This window comes from Gavialis gangeticus, unplaced genomic scaffold (assembly GCF_001723915.1).
Source record: "Gavialis gangeticus isolate Ggan-Ray unplaced genomic scaffold, GavGan_comp1, whole genome shotgun sequence".
Taxonomy (NCBI): domain Eukaryota; kingdom Metazoa; phylum Chordata; order Crocodylia; family Gavialidae; genus Gavialis; species Gavialis gangeticus.
In genome coordinates, this window is record NW_017729033.1 from 28837383 (window position 1) to 28861396 (window position 24014).

The 24014-nt window shown below is 41.9% G+C and overlaps 1 protein-coding gene across 2 annotated transcripts in view; it reads left to right on the forward strand.

The window, feature by feature from the left end:
* Positions 1-24014, forward strand: part of PPP2R2C (protein phosphatase 2 regulatory subunit Bgamma) — a 342978-nt gene that overhangs the window by 93868 nt on the left and 225096 nt on the right. Inside the window, exon 1 of one of the 2 annotated variants that reach the window (XM_019526513.1) lies at positions 13478-14765. The exons of the other annotated variant lie outside the window; for it this stretch is intronic. Coding sequence (XP_019382058.1) covers positions 14717-14765 — 49 coding nt within the window. The 5' untranslated portion in view covers positions 13478-14716. Of the gene's footprint in view, positions 1-13477; positions 14766-24014 lie in introns of those variants that run through there. 2 annotated transcript variants of the gene reach the window in all.

Genomic DNA, 24014 nt, shown 5'->3' on the forward strand with positions numbered 1-24014 from the left:
GGGGAAAATCCTACACAGGAATTCCTGGGGTGCACAAGGTGGAGCCCTTCAACCCCCTGGAGTACCTGCCTAGGGCGGTTGGAGAATGTGGCCATGGTAATGTGGTGCTCCCTACTGCACTAGGTCCTGGCCACTGGGCTGCAGTGGCAGCTCCTGCCCAGGGCTGGTCCTTCCCAGCTGCAGCCCCATGCCCCACTGTGGATGCAGAAATCTCAGGCTGCACATGCCACCCCCACCGTCCCACTTCATTGCCTGTGTCCCCTCTTGCATCGCCCCCACCTGTGCCCACACGCCCACCCCCTTCCCCACACTCTAGGCTGGGTGTGGAGGGCACATGTCTATCATCTTAGGTCACCCCCGACAAAAATAAAATATGATCTAGTGAGCAGAGTGCACAGAAGACCTGAATTCTGTTCTCAGCTCTGACACTGGCCTGGAAGAGTAATTAGATGAGTCAGTTTACCTCTTTGAGCTTCAGGTTCTCTCATGCATAAAATGCAGGTAATAATATGGAGCCTCGTCAAGTGATTTGCAATCTATGATAAAAAGGACTGTTGAAAATATAGGTGGAATTCTGTTCCTTCAGACCTCAGACTGCTTGGGGTAAGGTTTGGATTTTTTGTTTGGCGAGTTTATTGGGGGCTGATGCCTGGAAGGAGGTGATGCTGGCTGTGAGTGTAACTCTGATGGGGGGGGAAGGCATTTTCAAAGGAACATTTTTCTGGGTTTCCCAAAGACATCTCTCAGCCATTTATTGTCAGAGATGCCATTTTTCAGTTACTGTAAGGACTGTCAACTTAGGCATCATGACTTGCCTGTCCCTCCCTTATTGCTAAAGTGGAAGGTGGCCATGACTAGATCTTGGCTGAATAAGAAGGACTTCCTGGGCTTGCAGTGGCAGGACCGTGACACAACATTTTGCCTGTAGCCAGGCAGTTAGGTTGTTTTTGCTGTTTTGGGCTTTATGCCTGGTAACTATACAAGAGGATTGTTTACGAAGTTTTAAAGAAGAGGTTCGACAAACAATTTTCTAGGATGCTTTAGATAGAAATAATGCTACTTTGATCAGGGGGTTGGACTAGATGAATTTTCTATGGATTCTGTGACTCTTGAGTGAGTTCCATTAAGAAGAAAGGAATAGGTGGGAAAACACATGCTAGAGAGCCCTAGCTTTCTACACTGAGAGATCGCAGGAAGGGGACCATGCCCCCTTCTACAAAGAAAAGCAAAATTTGCCACAATCCATACCAATCTAACCATGGAATAAAATTCCTTCCTGACCTCAAATATGACGATCAGTCGGACGCTGAGTAGAGCGGCAAGACCTCCTAGCCAGGAACCTCTGGCTTTGGTCCAGTAGGAGCATTGGTACAGCCCAGTCAAAATCTGCAGCTTTGGCTGCAGCCAACACCTGATGTTTCTGAGGAAAGTATAGCAGCAGAAAGGGAAAAAAAATCCCTCCCTGCCCCATATGGCGTCCAGCAAAACTCAGAAGCATGGGAAATACCCATAGTACAACATAGGCATAACTGCATCTAGATCATCCCTGACCAAAGCCTGTCAGACCTCTTCTTGAACATCTCCAATAATGGAGATTCCACAAATTCCCTCAGCAGTCTGTTCCACCACATCACTGTTTTTATCCAATCTAAACCTATTTTGATGCAACTTCAAGCCATTGGTCTACGTCCTACTCTGCAGCAAGAGAGAAAAGGTGTTCTTCCTCTTCTTTATGGCAGCTGTTCAGGTATTTGAAAACTGCTATCATATCCCCTCTTAAGTGCATTTTTGCAAACTGAACATGCCTGTTTCTTTTAACCTCTCATTGTATGACTTGCCTTCCAAGCCCTTTTTCACTTTTCTCACCTGCTTCTGGAGAGTCTTAAATTTCTCCATGTCCTTTTTAATGTACGAAGCCCCAAACTGATGAGGCCTAACCAGTGCTAAGTAGGGTGGCACTAACACATCTTGTATCTTACACCTAATGTTTCTCTTGATGCATCCTAAAACCACATTTCATCTTTTGTGCAGCTGCATCACACTAGTAGTAGATATGGAAGCTAATGACCATGAACACCGCATACCCCCCGGAGGCTGGGGGGGGCACGGTGAACTCCCATAGGTGGTGGTGGTGCTGTCGGCGGCAGGAGTGTGGTGGTAGCAAGCGGGGAGCTCCTGCAGGCAACCACTGTGCTGTCAGTGGCAGGGGGGAGGGCGTGGCGAGAGCCAACCAGTGATTGGTGACCACCTGCAGATGGCGCCAGCAGTGTTAGCATCAGCCATCGGTGATCGCGGACCACCCGCAGACACTGCTGGCAGTGTTGGCAGCGAGGTGGGGGCAGTGGCGAGTGGTGACATCCCACAGGTGCCGCGGTCAGTGTCGATGGAGCCTTTTCACAGGGGGAGCACCGCCACCCTCAGGGGCTGCATGTACACCCGCATGCACCCCCTACATATCATCAATGCTAATGACCTAGTGACACCATTCATGAAAAGAAATGGGTAAAGTTGATATTCTGGACTAATTCTTTCTATCTCAAAAAATTAAAGCATTTTGATATATAAATCATAGTGATAGAAGAATATATTGTCTTTTTAATGCATCTTTGAATTAGTATTAGTTTGAATTAATTTGAATTAGTTTAATGCATCTCTGAATTAGTTAGGTGCAACTCTACCCTGCCTTCTGCCTGACTTCAGACTAACATGATCAACTACCTCCTTCTAATTGCACTTTAGTACTGTACTACTAGAGCCCCCTTTATATGTCACACTGACGCCATGATTAATGTGCCAGAATTGCCTGATACAGGGTTTAAAGTCCTGGGTGATGGAAGCCAAATGTTCTCCCGCCAACCAGGATCCCCATCTCCCCTTTGCTGGCAGCCCAGCCAGTGCTGTTCAATGGTTTTGAGAAATAACTGGTTGTCAGTCATCTGATTGTAGGCCCTAATCTCTGTATAGCCTGGGGTCTCAAACAGGACACAGGACTGTCTGTTGGAGCCAATAATCAGATGATTGTCAGCCCTGCATGTAGGCACCCAGCTTTCACCTTGCTGCCTGCACTGCACCAGATCAGAAACTGGTTTAAACCTGTAACAGAACAGATGTTCAGTGCATATAAACCAGTTTGAAAATGGCTGAAACCTGTTTGAGATAAACCTGGTTGAATGTAGTATATCAGACTTAACTGATTTCACTCAAACTGGTTTATGCAATGTCTGTCCCAGACCCCTTGCTGGTTCAAGTTAAATCAGAGTCCCCCAGCATCCCGGCATGCTCTTTGGGCTGGGTGGGGCTCTCTGCTCCACAGCAGGGCTGGCCCCTCCCCTCTGCTCCCTGGCTGGAGCTCAGCACAGACTTGCAGGCACTGCAGTGACTGATGATTTCCCCTTGCCTCTCTCCCCCCACCTCTCACCACTTGGTGCTTAATCAGAGATCCTTTTGTCCTCTCTGCCACAGCAGGAACTGTAGCCAGCATGTGGTATGCTAGCTAATGCGGAGAGGTGTTTGTGTGTGTGTCTTTGTCCAATTTCACTGGAATAGGCAGACAGAACAGTGACCCCTTAGGGCTTTTGGAGTTAATCAGCAGGTCAGCTGGTAAACTGTTTAAGAAGTTTGAAGTAATGAGGAGAGAGGCTATTGTTTTGCTAATTGGGTGATCAGTTGTTTTCCTAATTGTCTGTTATCAGCCCCTCCCCCCCACTTGTTTTCTCACCTGTCAATTTCATAGTTTCATAGTTAGTAGGGTCAGAAAGGACCTGAGCAGATCATCAAGTCGGACCCCCTGCCATGGCAGGAAAAAGTACTGGGGTCAAATGACCCCAGCAAGGTGTTTGTCTGAAATTTGCTGCAGAAAGTTCATTGAATTTGCTGCAGACATTATGATGTAGCAGGGAGGGAGATTGAAAACATCATCTGCCACCCCAGTGACTAGGGGGGAGGTCCCCTTGGGGCCAATCCCACCAATGAGGGGGGGTCCCCCACGGCCGATCGTGAGATGGCTGATCACTGTGGCTGATCTTGCTGCGGCCACTCCCAGGGGTCAAGGAGTATGGCTGGTCAGGGGTGCACCAGTGCTCTCAGGGGGTGCATGTGCACCCCCGTGCATCCTCTTTGTATTGCCACTGATTGAAAAGCTCTGTATCATCAACAGATGCATACACTGCACACCCCCCATGCCTCAGAGTGCTAGCCCAGGGCTGACAACACTCCTGCCTCTTGAGCAGCCAGCAGGGAAAAGCCTGTGACTGTGCAGGCGTACCTCCCTAATGAGAGAGTCCTGCTGGGGCCTGGCCACACCTCCTCAGCTCAGCTCCCTGCAGAAGGGAAGGGAGGGCTGCATTGGCGCCCCCTATCTTCTAGCCTGAGCCACTGCAGGCATGTGCCTGAATTTCCTCAGTCCAGGGAGAATGTCTGTCCAGTTTCAAAGCAGTTCAGCCTAATCAGGTTACACTAACATGCAAAGACTGAATCAATTCAGGCTTAGGCTTTTTGAATGTCTGTCCCTAGCCTAAAGTTTTATATTTGCTTAAACCAGTTACAAAGTTACAGTTCAATAATAGAACTATAAGGGTAACTCCTCTATTTTTCTGCCTTTACTCCCATCAGTAGTACTGCTGTAGTCAGGGACTAGTTACATATGGTTTTAACTCCATATTTTTTAAAATTTTTAGTAGTGGAAGTAGAGAAATAAATGACACAAGGAGAAAATGTGAGTGCAGTTTACGCAAGAATAGATGTGTGTTTGTGTGTGCATGTGTGCGTGCGTTGCAACTAAAAGTGCATCAACACTCAAGTCTGAATGTTTATTTCCATTTTGCCATATATGAAGCACATAGCAATTTCATGATGAAACTTTAATGTATATTAGAGAGAGACTTCTGTATCTGTTAGGACAAAAGAAAACCAGATTTCTTTCAGAGTTTCTGTATTTCAAAACACTTCCCTGCACTAAAATATTATCAAGGCTACAGTGAATTATGCTTAAGGGATGAAACATTGTCATTTGAAAAGAAAATAGGTTCTCATGACTGTTTACTACCTGAGTATTAATGCAGCCAATTACAGTGTTCTGCCTTTCAAGCATTATTATGTTAGAGCAAGAAAAGAGCCAATATTGCATTTTACATGACCTTTCTAATGCTATATATACACATATGGATTTGTGTTATTTGTCTCTTTGATTCGCCAAATGTTTCTTATTTGTGGCTCAAGGCATTTATTTATTGCAAGGCTTCAAGCTGTGGTAAGCAAGGTCATAGATTAAGAATTGATTTCCACAGTTGTTCTAGCATACAAACTAAATTTCACTTGGTTGGTTATAAAAGCTGCAGCTGGCCATAAATACAGCTCTCCATCATTATCAGAGTATTAATGTTAAAGAAAATGAGAAAATATTCAGTGTATATATTATATATTTAATTTAGGCCTTTAGCTAAGATAGCCTATGAAAAACGCATTCTCTATACTCTGCAGGCTTCTAAAGATATTACTTATCTGAGATTTATTTTATTTTATTTATGTTCTTATTTATCTCTGAACATATCCTATATTTGGCCAGCAGATTTCATTCATGGGTTCTGGCAAATACAATTTTATATACTTTATTGTTTTTACCATACAGTCTATTGCTAACCTCTGCTTCAAAGGTGTGCAACAGGAATGTTGGTTTCAAAATGGATGTCATTTTCCTCTAGGATGATATGCTATATATTATCTTCCTGTACCTTGGAACAAAAGGATATGATCAAACCTAAGAAATGATTAGATTGCAAACTTGATACTTATGCTAAAGAAATAGAGACCGTCCAGGTCAAATAATTTCTTCAAGAGCTACATTTTTAACTGATAATAACAGTTCAAATACACTTTGGTAGTCTGTGTATCAATGAAGTGTATTAATATGCATATTTTTATTTACGGATGTATGACTTTTACTTTCTGTGGATGTTCTGTACACCATGAAGTTGTAGTCTCATAAAATACTGCAGAAAAATATAGTCAAAGTAACTAAGTTTTCATTTAGGATTCTTTTGAATAAATGTTTCTCATACAGTCCTAGTGAATAGCACAAATCTTAATAGGTAATACATAATTCATAGTCATAATTAACAATTCATATCTTCCTGTGGATTTACAGATATTAAATGTATCCTCCTACCACAACTGTGACTGTTAATATTATCATCCTGAACTTCTATATATTGAGAATTTATATAGAGAGAACCTGATCAAAGAGATCAAGCTGTTTATCCAAGGCACTAGGGTCATGTCACTATAGATTAGAATTATTGAATTCTAACTCCTAGCCAAAAGTTTCATCACACCTTTAAAAAGCATTTTGCCACAGAGGCAGAGGTGTATGTAATAATGGGAAAAGGGTAGCTAAGTTGTAGCCATAAAATCATTTAATGCTGGTGCTGTCTGTCTGTTTTCCTGCTGGTGTGGTATAGGTTTAAGAAAATGGACATCACAGTATCTTACCATACCTAAATGTGGAAACTCGAGTTGATTCACTTCTGCCAGAGTAATTACTAAAAAATTCAGCCAATCTTTTCACTTACTAGGTAGCCCTGGATTTTAAAATTAGAAGATACTGTAGATTTTGAACTGTATGCTGTTGTTACAGTACAGTGGGATTGAACGCCAAGCACTGGGAAACTTAATCATTTTGTGTATTAATGTTTTTTCTTGTACAGCTGTCAAAACCTATTGTAAAAAAGCCAAGAAGAAAGAAGATTTATATCTGGTGCTGGATGTCTGAGTTGGGGAATAGTTTGTTACACAGGCAGAATGGCTCGGGGGTAGGTCAACTGTATGAAAATGTGAACTCTCTTGAGAACATTGAAACCGTATCTGAGCTGATTTCTCCCCTATTTGGATCAGTGTTCCCCTTGCAGGAGTGGATGCATTGATGTGAATGGGAGCCACCAGCCAGCTGTTTGAATTTATATTTGACTCTATATCTTTCTCTCCGAGGTGTAACAAACAGCCTTTTTTCCCAGAGGGCAGTAGAGGCTTCTGAGGCACTAGGAGCAGCTGGGTCATTGCTGGTGGCTGCCAATCTTGGGCCTTCTCCAAGTTGACGCCTGGGGCTGGTGCCCCACTCACCCACACCTTGTTATGCTACTGCTTCCTGTTAGTTTATGAGCTCTTGAAGCAGTTGTGTGTGTTGTAGCATGCTGAGCTTATTGTCATTATTAAGAGAATAGTTCATTATGATTGGGAATGTCTATATAGAGAGAGAGGTAGACAGATTTCTTTGTTATCTTCATTGGTATCTGCTAGAGGGAATATCTTCAAAATCATTGCTTGGTAGTCAAATAAGTGTGACCCCCGTGCCGTAGCTCTGTCAAAGGTGGAACAGTCCTGAGGAAATTATTTTCAAACTTTCATGGTCATGAGGCGTGTTTTATGAGCTTACGAGGATTAACTAAAGCATGGTTGGGACAGGTTGCACAACTGAATCAAAGATTTTCAGCGTTATTCAGTATGTGAAGGCCTTTGGTGGAAGGGTATGTTGAAAATACATATCAAGAGTCTCAGATTAATTCACCACCTTTGAACAAATTCCCTCAACAAATGGAGTAATGAATAGGTGATATAAATAGCAAGATTGGCAGTGTAAGTGAAATCTTTCCAAGGAGGATACCTGCCAAATCTAAATGAGACTCCATTAAATGGTATATTTATTGACAGCTGACCTGGAATCAGTCAGCTAAATGCTTATACAGAAGTCATCGGAAGTAGTTATTCCAAATGAAGTTTGCACACATTTTTCTCAGGTTAGAAGGAATGAAGGAACCAAAGCACTTGGTATTTCTTGGTAAGGTGTTTTTGGTTAGTATATAAACATAACTTATACACAAAAAACAATTAGGATGTCCAATGTCTGGAACCAACTTCCCAGGGAAGTGGTCCTTGCCCCTACCTTGGGCAAATTCAAGAGGAGATTGGATGATCACCTGTCTGGGGTCTTGTGAACCCAGCATTCATTCCTGCCTGTGGTAGGGGGTCAGGCTAGATGATCTATTCTGGTCCCTCCTGACCCTAGCTACTATGAAACTATGAAAAGGTTTGCACGATAGCATTTATCTTAATCGAATCTGGTAGATTGATTGTATTAGCACCCCATTCACCTGTTCTGTCAGCTGTCCATAAGGGACCATTCTTTATCAAACATAAAAGATTGAAAAAAATAAGACCCCGGGTACTTCTATCACTGCAAAACCAAACAGAATGCTTGAATCACGAAAGGAGAAGGGAGAGGAAGACTCATTTTGCTCCCCAGCTAGGTATCCTTCACCCAATACAATACTTTCTAAATAGACTAAAGAATGAGGAGTAGGTAAGATGGGTTTGGTTCTTTTCATGTGATGTAAGTAGAGGCCCTGCGGAGACCATGGGAAAGAGTTGGCAGCATGTTTCAGTGGAAGTTCTGCTTTCATAGGCACCAAAGGACTGAGTCTCTCTCTCTCTCTCTCTCTTTCTCTAACACACACACACGCGCGCGCGCGTATATATGTGTGTGTATGTATATGTATGTGTGCGTGTGTATGTATATGTATATATGCATGTGTGTGCACATGCACACATGTATATGTTGGTATTGGTAGATGCTAAATTCTTTATATATTCTAGTCTGTTATATACAAATAGTCAGTATAACTATGTTTAAGCTACATGTTGTAATACTTGTGGATGCAGCAGAGGTGTGTGTATTAATTTGCCAGGGTTAAATACTTATATTGAGGGTTTTCTTTATATTTCATTTATGCCCTGAATATCAACTTGGGGTTTGAAGCCAATGGAAACCTTCAAAGTAACAAGACTAGGATTAATTAGGTAATATTTGCAAAATTCTCTGGAGACTGAAAATGCTACTAAATGCTCAATGTTCTCACTAGGCCTTGATTTTTGCACAATCCTTAGTGACACTAACTGTGGTTGCTGTTTGGAAAGATTAGATCTTTTTATAAAATATATCTCTACTGCACTTGTCTTCATCTAATAGGATAGCAAGCATTCATGTTTGAGTTCCCCAGTATAATCTTTCCAGCTTGAGGGCCAACTGTATTATTTTTAAAAGGTCAAGGAGGGACAGTGAATACTTTCAAGCAGGGGCTCAGGCAACACAGAAGTAGGAGGCAGTCACCTGTACATCTCCAGTGCAGAGATTCCTTAATTTTGTAAGACTCTGTAGCAAGTGTCCAACTAGCATAAACAGCTTCTGCTTCTCCTTCTCCCTCTCTATAGCTTCTTGCTCAAGGGTTTGTGTTTGGGGATGGTGAGGATGCTGGACAGTGCATGGAGCATGTTTTGTTCATGATTCCATGTAGATGATATACATTTTTGCTAAGGTAGGTAGCTGGCACAAGTTACAGTGGCAACAAGATTACTTTATCTTGATCTGAGGAAGAGAATCAGAAAGGTATGACTGGTTATTAGTTCTCAGCTTGATCTCTATTTTTCCAGGCCTGCACGGCTTTGGATGCCTATGAAGGCTGCCCTAGGTTTTGGTATAGGATCCAGGGGCAGTACAGGGTGGGGATAGAGGTGTGCTGTTGCATCTCCCTATGTCTGTGCTGCACACGCACACTGAGCTCTCTGAACAAACTGGCTTGTCAGTGTGGCTCCTGCCAGCCACTGCTTTGGTGCACCTCTGGAACCCAGGGGGTGAATGCTGCCACTTCTCTGCTTCCCAGCCCTTTGCCCACTGCCAAATTTGGCAGCAGGGGAAAAACAGGGTGAGTGGCAGAGGTGCTCACTCCTGGGTTTCAGAGCTGCACTGACAAGCTGTTGAGCTTAGAGAGCTCACTATGCCTATTCTGCAAAGTCAAAGGGGTTGCAGCCTCATCCCCAAATCAGATGTACATTTGTTTCATCATACAATCACCCTCAAAGGTCACAAGGGTGTCCAGGCCAAAGGATACAAACCATTGCTCTCTCTTCTCGACTTGATGTAGAAATGCACCTGGGGTATGGAATTAGTATAAGGTGCACAGTAGGTTTCAAAAGGAATGCATCAAATGTTTAAAAATCAGACAATGTGACTAAAGGAAGTAATTTGTACTGTAGTTATTCAGCCCTCTAAAATTTGGAAAATATCCAACTCAGCTGTGGATTACTTCGGATCTATACCAACTCCACTTGTGACTCATACTTCACTGCTCTTCTGTTTTTCTTCTTGGCAATAAAGGTAACTTACAGCATTCTGAATTCATCTCTAGTGTAGAAAGCAAAACCTAATAGCCAGCACAGCCAAGTGTGAAACAATTCTTCACTAAAAATTCCATCTCTCTGTTTTTACCCCCACTGCTATGATTGCATTCAAACAGCTGTAGGCTTCAGTAATACTGCAGTATTTTGCATTCAGTTTGTAATTAAAAGATTCTCATAGCCAGGGAACTGAACAATGAGTTTTTTTCTCCTAAATAAAAACTGGTTCAACTGTGAGTGAAATGCTATTAATAGCAACAATTGTGCAGATGCCAAGTGGGCGGATTCAGTAAGGGTGAAATAATAAAAAAAACCATTAGTGTGTTACAGAAAGAACAAATGTAAAATAAATCATTAAAAACAAGTTTCACTGCTTCCCTCTTTTCTTTGCCTCATTCATTTTCCATAATAGGTATAGTGATACTTTTGTAAATAGAGGAAGATGAATTTTCCCTGGTTTAATTTTTTTTCTGTAGTAAACCATCAGTAGTTCATAGATATGAGGATACCAGACATTTAATTTAATTTTAATAATTAATTCTCATAAAATTTATACTTTACCCTCCCAGGACTTTACTACTATGAGCAATCATATGTTGCCATGAATCCATATAAACTTCATGTATTTGATTATTGTACCATAATGAGTTACATTAAGGAGGTTTTGAAAGGGACCACATTTATTCATGTACAGATATAAAACAAATACATAAGGGCTGCTTGCAGACATTAACAAAAAAAGTGCTGCTTTATTTTAAACTCAGTGTGCTCCTGCACTAAGCCCTACACCTGACCAGAAGAGGCCGTACTTTAGCTGGCCCCATCTCACCCAACATCTGTATAGGTCAGGCGCTTTAGTGGGGCTTTTTTGGTGCTTTTATCTAATAGTTGATTGAATCAGTTTTAGCTAAAAGTGCCAAAAAGCACCTCTGAAGTGCCCAATCTACACAGGGGCTGGGTCGAAGTAATATGCTGCTTTTCCCACTAAAGTGCATTTTTTTGTTTTGTTCTTTTTAACATCAGCAAGCAGCCAAGATGCACAAACCTCTGTTTATGCACACAGCTGTTGAATATTGCTGATAGATCACCTTCCTTTGACTGGTATCACAGTAGCATGGATTGAGTTAAACTGGTTCTACTAACTGTGTAATATGGGTAAAAGAAATTGTCTTCCTATGCAGCATTACATACCTTACATTCTTTGAGTCAGGGGAGAAGAAATCAATACTTGGTATTGCAGACAGGTATAGTTATATCCTTGATATTGTTGGGATAAAGTGGATGTCTTGGGTCCCGTGTTCTAGTCTCTAGGGCTAAGGAGAGACAGTCAAAAAGCCCCAGGATGACTCGCTTCAATCTTTGCAGGTTTCTCTAAACTGCATAGATTGAACTGATAATAAAATGCACTGATGTTCACTTTTGAAACTGGAAAGGCAACCAAACCCATGCAGTGGCCGATACCAGGTGCTGGGGGCACTAGAGCATGCCTCCAAAGCCTGCTGGCCACTGCCAAAGGCATCCAGATGCCACCCAGGGCTCCTCCTTGGTTGGCTGCCCAGCCATATGCCCCCCCCGACCCTTTGCTATCCCCGACTAGGGAGAAACATTCCCTCCAGCCCGGGGCTGGTTGGATCCCCCAGCCTCAGTGGGGGTTCCCCGCCCCTGGCATGTTCCCCGAGCCCTGCTCCTGATGCAGGCAGGGGATTCTCCCCTCCCAGCCCCCAGTCCGGTCCGGCAGGTTTTGACCCCACACTGGGCTGACAGGCACAGGCAGAGGCTAGGGAGCTGGAGGCTTTACTGCCTCTGCTCTGTGACAGCTGGGGGCAGGGCAAAAAGTCCAGCGGGGGGGAGCTTTCCCATCCTCATGCCTCGCAGACCCCGGCTGGGGGCCTGGTGCTGGGCTGGGGGAATTGTGTTCCTTGGCCCCACAGCCCCTCAGACCCAAGGGCAGCTGGCAAGGGTTGGGGCTAAGGTGATTCCAGTGCAGTTGAGGGTCTGTGGGGGGCGATCAGTCCCACAGAGGGTGCTTTCCCTCCCCTTGTGCTGTGCAGACCCACATTAGGGGAGCCTAGGGTCCATTCCCCTGCCCCTCATCCCACCAGGCCGACAGCCACAGGCAGAGGCTATGACGCAGAGGTTTTACTGCCTCAGCTCTGAGAAAACGGGAGAGTGGGGCCAGCCCTGCTCTGCTGGAGCAGACAGCACAGCCCAGGGCTGCAAAGCATCCTGGCGTGACTGTGCGTTAACTTGAATCAGGAGGGGATCTGGGACAGAAGTTCCATAAACTAGTTTGACTTAAATCAGTTTAGTCTCATACTACATTCATCCAGGTTTATCTTAAACCAGTTTCAGTGATTTTGAAAGTGGTGTATGTGCACTGAGCTTTTGTTCTGTTACAGGTTTAAACTGGTTTCTGATCACTTAGACTGGTTTATGTCAACTTCTGTCCCTAGGCCCAGAGAACAAATTATGCTAAAATCACTCTATTTTCATTTTCTGTATAGTTCCCATATTTGGCACAGGGGATTTTTCTCCTTTATGGATTAAGGTATACAATTTGGTTTCTAGATACTGTGCTTTTCCCAACTGGCTGTCAACCATTTTATACAAATACCATGTCAGTATCACCTTGTAAATGGACTAATGTATTCATCATATAGAACCAGGGTAGTCATTAATATTCTTACAATCACCTAAAGGCCAGATCTTGGTCAAATGGCCACTGAATTTTAGTTGTTTGTTTGGTAAGTATACTTAAATAGATTTTTTTAAAAAAAATTAAATAATGTTTATTTAATTTTAAATACATCTTATCAGTTTAAAAATGTTTGCAATGGAAACTGAAAATCAGCACTGAAAATCAGTGTTACCGTATGGAACTTTTTATAGACTTTTCATCAAATAGTGGATATGTTCATTGTGTTAGAAGTAAGCACTGATATGAAATAATCTTTGGACTGTTACAATGAGGTCAGGAGGCCTCAGCATCACAAGACAGGTGTGCAGCAACTTTTTGCTCCAGGAATGTCGACTGTATCTTCTGCACTGCTATGCCTGGTATATAACATGGCATATGCCCACGTTGGAAGAGCTGGCTGAACAACAGGGGTGAAGCAGAAGCTGAATAGGAAGTCTGAAGCCACTGCAGATGTTGAGATCATCTGGTACCTTCTAGGTATGAGCTTCTTTTTACCAACAAAATGGCATAGCCTTGAACTATTTTGGATACATGTATAAATACATTTTTTTTTATTTTACTGTACTCCGTTGTTTAACATTAAATTAAAATTGAAAAAAAAACAAAGCGTATGGGCCACCTCACTTTGTCACTGTGAAAATTACTCTCCCCTCCTCAGCCCCCTCCAAAGTACTATGGTATGGAGCAATTTGGCTAAATTCTGATGATCTAGAAAATCAAGAGAGAAGGATTTTCCCCTGAGTTCCCCAAATTTATGAAGAGAAATTAGTTGTTACTCATTGAAGTGGGCACATGATTGCCAGTGTACTTCTCCATAAGTAACTTTGATTTACTTAAAGTACCTGGCCTCTGTTTTGAACACTGGGTCATGCTGTATTTAATCCAAGCCATTGTGCCTTGCATCTTGCATTGTGTTTTTGCCCTGTTCTTATTTATTCATCTAAGAGGCATTTATGTCAATGTATTATAAAAGCTGTATTTTGGTCTCCAATTTCCTTTCTTCTCAGTCTCATGGGACTGAAAGACTCAGACCCTGAGAAGCAGAGTCATGCTGTTTCCACCTCTCTTAAGGATCAGTCATGAACATTTAGGAGTAATGTGATGGTTGGGACTGTTCTCTGCCTCCTGTTAACAAATGGCTCTTGATACTCCACTGTGTCCAGAGGCAGTAAGACATGGGTATGCCCTGACTCAGTATATTTTTCCTCTTCATTCAAGATTTTTGTACTGTTTTGAAAAGGAGGAGGTGGAAATAGCATTGTCTATAAGAAGCAAACAGAGCTTGGAAGAGGCCAGTGGTAAAAGATAGGTACCCAAGGACAATTTGGGAAAAGGAGGTGAGAGTTCTGTGTCCTTCCTGTTTTTTCCCTTTATCTCTAGATACTGGGGAGAGGGGGTCATGTTGTTTACCCTTTTCTACGCAACGTAGATCTTTATGGTCTGTAGAGCATATCTGTAGATGGAGTGGAGCGCTACCATGCTCTGCCTAGACCTTGCTTTCTCAGAGCTGTCCCTAGATATTCTGTAGCCCAAGACAAGGATCTCTGCTGTCAGATATGGAACTATAAGACTTTCAGGATCATATGCAGTAGTGTTTGGGGGAAAAGAGAGGAAAAATAAATCTCAGATGTTGAACAGAAAGAATTCAACAGCTTTTGTTTGTTTGTTGTTTGTTTGTTTGTTTGTTTGAAAGATACTGCTTGTGCTGGATGCCAAGTGTGTGGATTCAGCTTCCTTCTGGAACCTGGACAGGTTACCCCTGGGAAACCTTGCATTGTGCCTGGCCCTGCAGAGAACATGGAAGGAGAGAGCATCTATGAGATTGATTCTGAAGATGGGGTTGGAGGTAAGGGTTCCTGTCACTTTTACTATTTATTTATTTTTACCCCGATTCGCTGGTTACAGGAGTCCTTACAGGCAGCTGGATTCCAGGTACCACCAAAAGCTTTTAAATTTGTCCTTAGTTGCTGATTGTACTGTGTCACCTTTTAATACATGCAATAAATAAAGGTAATTTTTGCTACATCACTGGGTTCTGTCTTAAATTAGATTTTGAGTTCTTCAGGAGAGATTTGTGAAGTGCTAGTCAGTGATGGGAACCTTTATGCAGTGCAGTAATACAAATAATATGTTACTTTATTTTGATCTAGACACACATTTGATAGCATTGTTCTGGAGAGTGTGGGATCTAGTCCTACTCATACAGAGCTTTGTGTTTTATCATATTTCCAGCAAACTGACAGAATCCTTAACATAGAGGCCTGTACTGATTTCTAGGAATAGGAAGAGACTTAATTCCAACCTAGGATTGTTTCAAAATAGTTTTCATTTCAAGAGACTGTTAAACACATGCACTTGCCTAAAGATGGTGCCATATCCTGTCTGCCCAAACCGTTGAGTAAAAGAGTTATTTAAAAGTCACTTTGCTGTTCATCTCCTAATATACACTAAAAAAATCCTTGCTTGCAATTCTTCACCTATCAGATAATATAGGGAATAGCTAAATGGCTTTGTAATTTAAAATCTAAAGGAGCTGAGATATCTTCTTTGCTTTTTTTGCATTTCTTGAATGTGGCTTTGGGTAAATCAGTTGAGTTCTTTGACTTTTCCCATTAGTACTTCTGTATCCAGATTATAAGAGTTTGGTGCTTTTAGATTAAACAGGGGGTTCTAAAGAGGGAATATTAAATTCTTTTGCAGAACATTTTACAATTTTATTAACTCTTTTTTTGTATCTCAACTTAATCAAATTTGGCTTAACCATGTAGAATTAATGTAGACTTCAGAGCTGCATCTGTGGATCAAACCAAAGTAAACTGTCCGTGTGATTAAAGTGGAATCAAAATGAGTGGTGTGTTTCACTGATATTCAGTACAAGACCTTTTGGTATAAACGTATTTCTTAAGGGCTAATTTATTTTAATGCAAAATGGGTCTAAGCCTAAGAGAGTTTACTGATGCTAATTGGAGTTTAAAGTGCTTTGCAGCCATTTGAGGCCGGTTCCAAAATGTTCACAAAATGACCCTGTTATTCAATATTTCACTCACCCACATGTATGTGTGGGAATTCCAGCCAATATTTTCAAACTTGTGAGCTTAAAATAGTGCTTTTAAATTTACCTTTAGGGATCTCTTGTTATCTCCTATGGAAGGATCAGTACCTGGGGGAGCCTGTTCATGGATTTGAATTCTTAATTTTAGGCTCCAAAGTGCCCAAAAGCTTGTCTAACATTTTTTCCAACTATATGGTGGGTTGAGCAGAAGATATTGCCAAACAAATATTGCTTCCCACATGTTCCCTGGACCATCATTCACCACCGCAACAACAGTACTTTAATTTTAATGCAGTTCAGAAGGCTGCATTGCACATACCCTGCTCAGCATCTTTACTCTGAAACACCATTTTCTCACTCAGTAGATTTTCCACTGGCCCTCAGAGAGAAGGTGGATTAGGGTTTCCAACCCTGCTACAGTACTTGTGTTCTCCTTGGTTCAGGGAATACCCTCTAATGCCTCTGGGGTACAGACTACCTCTAAAAGGACTAGGGAGGAGATTTAAACCATTTTGAACTCTTCATTGGATTTTAGAATTGGCCAACAGAAACGGAGCATGTTCTACACCCTCCCAAAGGGTAATTAAACAGCGTTGTTCCCCAAAAGCTCAGGGAGGCATTGTACCTTCCTGAGACCCGCGACGTCCTCTGAGAGTGTGTGCTTGTCACTGTGTTCATCATGGGCCTGTACCAGGCAGGCGTTGTTGGCTTTAATTATTGATATGTGAGTGAGTGTCCCCACTTCTGGTGTCTCAGCCATCTCGACCTGTTTCTAAGAGAAAAGTAATTAGATGGTTTGGGAAAAAAAGATTTGTTAATTTTCAGGAATATTTTCAACTGTTCCCTGAGAAACTTGCAATCCCTTCTAACATATGCTGATAACTTTCATGTGGCTACCAATCTAAAACCAGGATCATCTCTCTTATCGTTCGATCAGTTGCATTATTAGAGTCTTTAAATGTGTGATTGTATTTGTTTTGAGTCTGCATGGTGAACATAAAAAGGCTAAATCGATGCTGTGGATAAATGTTTCCTTGCAGGTGGCATACTGTAATTTAATAAGTATCTGAGGATTTGGTTCTGCATCTCAAAATCAAGCGCTACGGGAAGAAGTGTAGACCCTCTCAATCCCTGATGTAACTCTACTAGCTTTTGTGGTGTTACACCAGGTCCAGATTTGGCCCAGTATTTTCACTTGTGGCTTTAATTCAAGGAAAAAATCCCTACTGTACATTAGCTAGGTTGCAAGTCAGTTGCTATGGTACTCAGCATTTTTAACCAATCAGCTTTCTTTTGTGGTGATTCAGGCCAGAGTAACAAATCAGTCACACTGCACTAGAGCTGTAATCAAAAAGGCAGCTATTGTTGGTTTTAAAGCCAACAGAGACTATGAGAACAGAAATATTTTGGTGTAAGAGTATAGGTACAGTACTGCATGTATAAAGTATATTCTGGAATATTTGAACTGAATTTATCCTATGAATGATATGTATTTTTTAAAATAATAATCAGTGTGGAGCTAATGGATTAAATTCTCTCTTGTATATCCTTCCATGGGCTTTAGTAAAATCAACATAAAAACTGATTAAGAGATTTTCTTGTATAGCCATCTGGAGGATTATTTTGTTTTTGAGTTACTATATAGCACCATATTATTGCCACAATAATGCTTGCTAATAGAAGGTTCCCAGACTGCTGCTTCTCTGCTTCTTTCTTATATTATCTGGCAAATCAGAAGATGCTGCTGAACTGCTGCAGTAATGTATTTTTAAAGTTCTGGCTGTAGAGGAACTCAGTTTCTTTTTTTTATTTGATCTGAGAAATATAGTATACTAAAGACAAAAACAGATATCAAGAACTATGATATCACAAGTCAAATGAGGTACCCCTAGCATTAATATATGCAAAAGTGTATTTGATCATGGAAACAAACAGCTGACAAGCAGGTTCCTTTAAGGGAATAGGTAACCCAGCAACGTTGGATATCTTAACAGCATTTGATACCCTCTACCACGGAGTCCTCATGTCCCAGCTCTTTGAAACCCTGTGCTGAGAAGCCTTCACTCATTGCCCTCAGGCTGCACCCACAGACTTGTGATGTGGATATGCTTCTCTACCTCTGAAGCCCCTACCTGTGGAATCCCACAGCTCTGTCCCTTCATACTGTGACATCTAAATGAAGTCAGTATGCAGTCACTAGTGAACAATCACAGACTGAAATTATAGCAGCGTAGAAATGAAGTTCAGGTTCCATTGGAAGGGAACAGCACCATCTTCCACCTAGTTAAAGCTTGGTTGAGCAGGGCAACCGGGTGAAGTGCACTTGCTTAAAATAGTGTTGGTGGAGAGTGGGAAGCATCTTCCTTTGCAGTGTTAAGGAAGTCCATAGCTTCAGCAGATGCCTGGATTCCTCGCTGCTTCTGGATACCCATATAGACAGACCCAAGGTCAGCAGTTTTCTTTCTGCAGCTGGCAGAGGGGACTGTACATTCTCCCATGAGATTTAGATTTAGCATCATGACCTCCAGATTTGATTCATGTAATTCCCTGTGCCTATTTAAAGGGCTATACTTAGGTCCATACACAGTTGACCATGTGTTCAACCACACAGGCGGCCTGTGTCGGTTGTCCAAGTCCAGCTGATGGTCTCTAGATCTTTATCTTTAAAGCCTTTCATGGGACTGGCCCACATTGCTTGGGGAGCTGCCCAACACCCATGCAGTCATGTCCTGCACAGCATATATCCCCCTAGAACAGTAGAACTGCAAGCTTTAAGAACAAAGCTTGTTTGTGCAGGACACCAGGCTTTCTTGGTTTCTGGCCCAGGGCTCTTCAGTGCACTCTCAGAAGAAATCAAGAGCACAAACCACAGCACATTTCAAATAACGTATCAACAAAAGATAAAACAGAACAGAGTCCAGTCCCTTCAGACTGGTAGGAAGAGCAACAGACTATGTTAGATATTTATAGACTGTTTCTGTGTCCAGTACTCAGTAAAACACAAGCCTAAATGATCTGAACCAAGCAACGGAATTGGACTGCTCCTCGTAGTGTCTCCCACTAATCTGGCTCATTTAGTTAAATTAATTTCAGGTCAGTTGCAATTTATACTGGTTGTGGGTCTTAAGAGAGAAGCATGTATGTTTTTGATTGACATCTTCCTACTTTTTGTAAAATTATGCCCAGGCACTGTTTTAGCCACAGAAGACATGAACTTTTTTTGAATACTAGAGGCATCAAAGGCAATGGAAAGATGTTTGTGTGAAACACTCCAAGTTTCCCTTCAGTTTGGAGTGGTCCAAATTCAAAGGGCTTCAGGCCATGGACAGATGTGCAAGCCTCTGCTTGAGTGCTTTAAAATGGCTGTGACAGCATGCTGCAGCATTTTTTCCAGCCAAGGGGCATGACAGCAGGTTGCTCAGTTCTGCAGCTCCATCTCCTTTTACCCTGCTCCATGGAGGGCTGGGGAGGGGATGAGAAGGTGAGAACAGGGCAGACAGCCAATGTGCACTCTCCTGTGCACTTGGTAACATTTTGAGTCATTGTTGGCAATCTCTGTACAAAAATCAGACATAAGACTGGAAACAAACCAAATCATGATATGATGGGTTTCTTTACAAAGGAACTACAACATTTTTACCATACTGTATGTTAGGCAGAGATGTCAAAGATACCTTGATATATCAGAGAATAAGTTATTCTCTGTAGAATTCCTAGGCCCTCCGCAGGACCAAATCATCAAACCTCTGGAGCTCCTAGAGAGACTGGGACTTTGAGAGTGGGATAGGGCTCCCAGCTTTGGAGCCATATTGACTCTGTGTGTTGAGTGGCAGAGGGCAAAGAGTGACAAGTGTGTTAACCTCCGTGCCACTGTTCACCCAGCCATCACCTCTAGGCCTGGATACGACCCACAAGGCTCCTTGTAGTCTGAATCAGGCTGGTGAGGAGCCCCACTGCTCAGAACAGACCTGGGAATACAAGTGAGTTTGACACCCTTGTGTTATGGAGTTAGTGATTTACTAGCAGTTTATTGCTTCACATTTGGAGGTAATCTGTGAATCAATTAGTGTCTTAATTTCTGTGTCTCCATGCTCTATGCTATTCTCTGAGATATAATGTGGAATAATGACAAATGCTGCCATAAAACTGAATATGAGATGCTTAAGTTAATCCTCAATTTCATCTAAAAAAGACACGTGAGGAAGAGAGGAATGGCTTGTTTTTACTGGGAATATTGTTTCTATCAGTAGCACTGAGATTTATTCAGGGCACTGCTGAAAATGATACTGATTTGCAAACATTGAATAGATTAGAAATGTAATGGAACATATCCTGATGGTGATTATGAAATTTAGAAAGTTCAGCTTTGTCAATATACTTTTTACTAATATTCTCTTAAGGGAAACTTTCCTTACTAATAACCTAAGTATTTTAGCATACTTGTTATTGTTGAACTGGTTGGCGTTCTTCATGAAATTTGACCCTCTCCCCTGGAGTAGTTTTTTTTTAATGTACACCTCTTGTTTTATTTTGTGTCCCTCTGATTCTAGTGAGGCCAAGATTTCTCCCAAGGACTTTGCATTATGGAGCATTTGGGTGTCTAAATATATATGTTCAGTTTCAAATATAAAAACCTTTACAGATAGGAAACCTTTAAAGGAAATCTTTACAGAAGTATTTTGGTGTTGTCACAGAAGTGTGAGTTGCTGGAGATCTTTATCTTACTACATTTTAAACAAGTGATTGGCGTAGTCAAATAGTAGTTCAGACAATTTAGAACCCACCGTCTGTGTTCTCTACTCAAGTGCCATAGCCACCAAGAGTCTCATTTCAAAAGTGTTCTGCACCCATAAATCCCTATGAAACCAGGTCATGAATTGGTAAGTGCTTTCTGCAAAACCTTTGCATTTTCTCTCTTCTGCTGAGAGCTCTATGTATCCCATGTATTTATTTTAATAAAGATACTGATTCCACTAATTTTATTACACTCCCATAAGTTTTCATTTGACTGGTAGCCTTCATTACCAATTGCCTTCATTTACTGGCCACACTTTTATAAAGTAAACCACAGAGGAAAGTTATTATGTTTTAACAGAGCTGTTATTTTTTTCTGTCTAGTATAATAAGTTAGAAAATATATTTTTTAGCTTTGTTATGTATGGAATCAGAATATTCTGATGTTTCATTCACAGCAGTGAATTCTCATAGGCAAACAGTTTCACCCCTTCTGTTGATCATTTACTGAATTGTGTTTGTACATTTAATCTGTTTTCACTAAATATTAGAGCAGATCCTGGGCTGTCCTGCATTATTTTAGCTCCTTTGAAAGCACAGCGCTACTCAGAGACTGGAAGCATAAGTTCCAGTGGAACTATGGCAGTTTAGATCAGCTAACATATTTTTTCTGCCCCATTCTCTGTGAAAAAATATGGTAAGTTGGATCCAGGCTCACCATTTATCCAAGGTGCTACTTCTAATAGAACAAATATAAGTAGAAAGAAACCCCTCTTTCATCAGTAAGCTGTGAGAAGAAACGCAACTGATTGAATGGATTGTTAATATGAATGGACTGCTACTGCTATGTATCTGGACTCAAGTCACATAATGACAAATGTCTTCCTAAAATGAAGCACTTTGATCTGGTACTTCATCTTGCTGAATTTCAAAAAAATTGCAGATTTAAATGTACACAAATATAAACAAGCACTGAAACCATCCTGCTCTGTGTATAGTAATATTTTTCATAGTCAATACATGTACTTACTTGGTTTCCAATTTACCTACCAGTTAAGAACAATCCCTGCTGAAGAAGAATGAAAGATGCATTTCTGCAAGGTTCCACAAGGTTATTTTCTCTCATAGTCCCTGTAAAAAGTATGTAAGAACAGTTGGGCAATGGTTTGGGTCTGGTGTACCTTCTCTATGCATGACACTCAAATTAAAAAAAACTGAGTTCATTAAGTACACTCATTTGCATTCTGAAAGCTTCTCTGCTAATGTTGTTTACTTCTCAGGAGTTTGACATTTTACGTGCTTGATTGTGAGAGAAAGTAAAAGGAAAAAATAAAACTAATATTAATGCTTTGATTTTTGGCAGTAGATTCCCTGTGCTATTTAAAAGAAAAGAGTTTATCTCAATATTGTTGATTGCTTGTTGTGAGGACTGTTTTGCCTGAAGCCTAAGGAATTGTTGGAATCTTACTCTCCCAGAGAGTATCTCTCAGAGGAACTATTCTTCAAGCAGAATAACCTGGTTAATTTGGGCATTCTTCCTTCACCAACAGAGGGTTTCAAACTGAATTTTCAAGGTATGGCATGAATTAAGAAGAGTCCCTGGCATTCACTTGTCCAATGACTTGTCCAAAGGGTCCAGAAGAACATGTACTCTGGCTCCTCTCACATGATAACCCTAAAGCATTTAATAGATGGCTTAGATTAAGGTGACTCATAGCAGGACTGAACCATATATGGCAGGGGTTGGCAACCTATGGTTCACAGGCTGGATCTGGGCCACAGTGTTTTTTTGGGGCCTGAGAACATGGGGTTTGGTGGCATTTGGCAGCAGGAGGTATCAGCAGCAGATACTGGGTGCTTTCCCCATGCTGGTGTAGTGAAAAGTAGCAGCAGTGGCTACATTCTAGTTCCTGCAATGGCCTCAATTGGGTCAGTACCACCCAGGGCCTTAAAAGGTTGCCAACCTAGGATCTACCGTGGCTTAATGGGATAAGATAAAATAAGATATCTATACTGTCAGTAGGAGGATGGATGAGGAGATTTAGAATCATAGAAAATTAGAGTTGGAAGTGACTTCAGGAAGTCATCTAGTCCAATCCTCTGTGTAAAGCAGGATGATTTCCAAGTATATCAACCAGCTAAGGCTTTGTCTAGCCAGGTCTTAAAAACCTCTAAGGATGGAGATTCTGTAACCTTTCTGGGTAGCCTGTTCCAGTGCTTTACTACCCTCCTGATGAGAGGTTTTCCTAGTACCTAACCTAAACTTCACTTGCTGGAGCTTGAGACTGTTGCTCCTTGTTCTGTCATCTGCCACCACTGAGAACAGTCTAGCTCCATCCTCTTTGTAACCACCCTTCAGGCAGTTGAAGTCTGCTATTAAATCTCCCCTCAATCTTGTCGTCTTTAGATTAAATAAGCCCAGTTCCCTTAGTCTGTCCTTATAAGCAGGGATCCTGGTTTTCTCTGCTAAAAAAAATCCAAAATTCTTGGATGAAAATACCCAAAATTCTCTGATTAAAACCCCCCAAATCCACATTTTTCTGTGATTTAAAATGAAACACCTAAGTGGCCATGGCAGTGCAGCACTCCTCACAGTGGCAGCACTGAACCCTCCCCATTTGGCTCCATCCATCTGTGCCAGTTCCTGCCCACTGGGCTGTGGAGGTGGCTCCTGTCTTGTGTCAGTTCATCCAGGCTACAGCCCTGTGCCCTACTGTGGGCACATAAATCTGGGGGGGGCATGTGCCCCTCCATACTTCCTCTATGTGTCGCCTATCCCCCCCCTTCTCCTCCTCCCCCACAGATTTACCTGCAGGGAGCTGCTCTCCACCACAGTGGCAGTTTGTATTGTCATTCACATATATGTGTGCCCCCTGCCTCTGATCATCTTTCTCCTGCTCCCCGCGTTCCCAAGCAGCCCTTTGCAAGCTGGAACTCTGCCAGCTTGCAAGGAGAAACCCACAATTTTTTGGATCTTTTGCTTTCAAAGGGAAAAATCTGTGACTTTTCTTCTTTCAAGGAGAAAATCTCCATTTTTTCACAGGATACAGAAAACCCGGATCCCTGCTCATAAGTCATGTGCCACAGCCCTCTATCCATTTTTGTTGCCCTCCACTGGACTTCCTCCAATTTGCCTACTTCTTCTGTAGTAGGGGGCCCAAACTGGAAACAGTACTTCAGATGTGGCCTCCAGTGCTGATTAGAGGGAAAGAATCACTTCCCTCAATCTGCTAGGAGCACTCTTACTCTTCAAATTGATTGTTTCCATATTAGGGGGGAAATAAGTCATCTTAAAACTCTGCTCTTGTG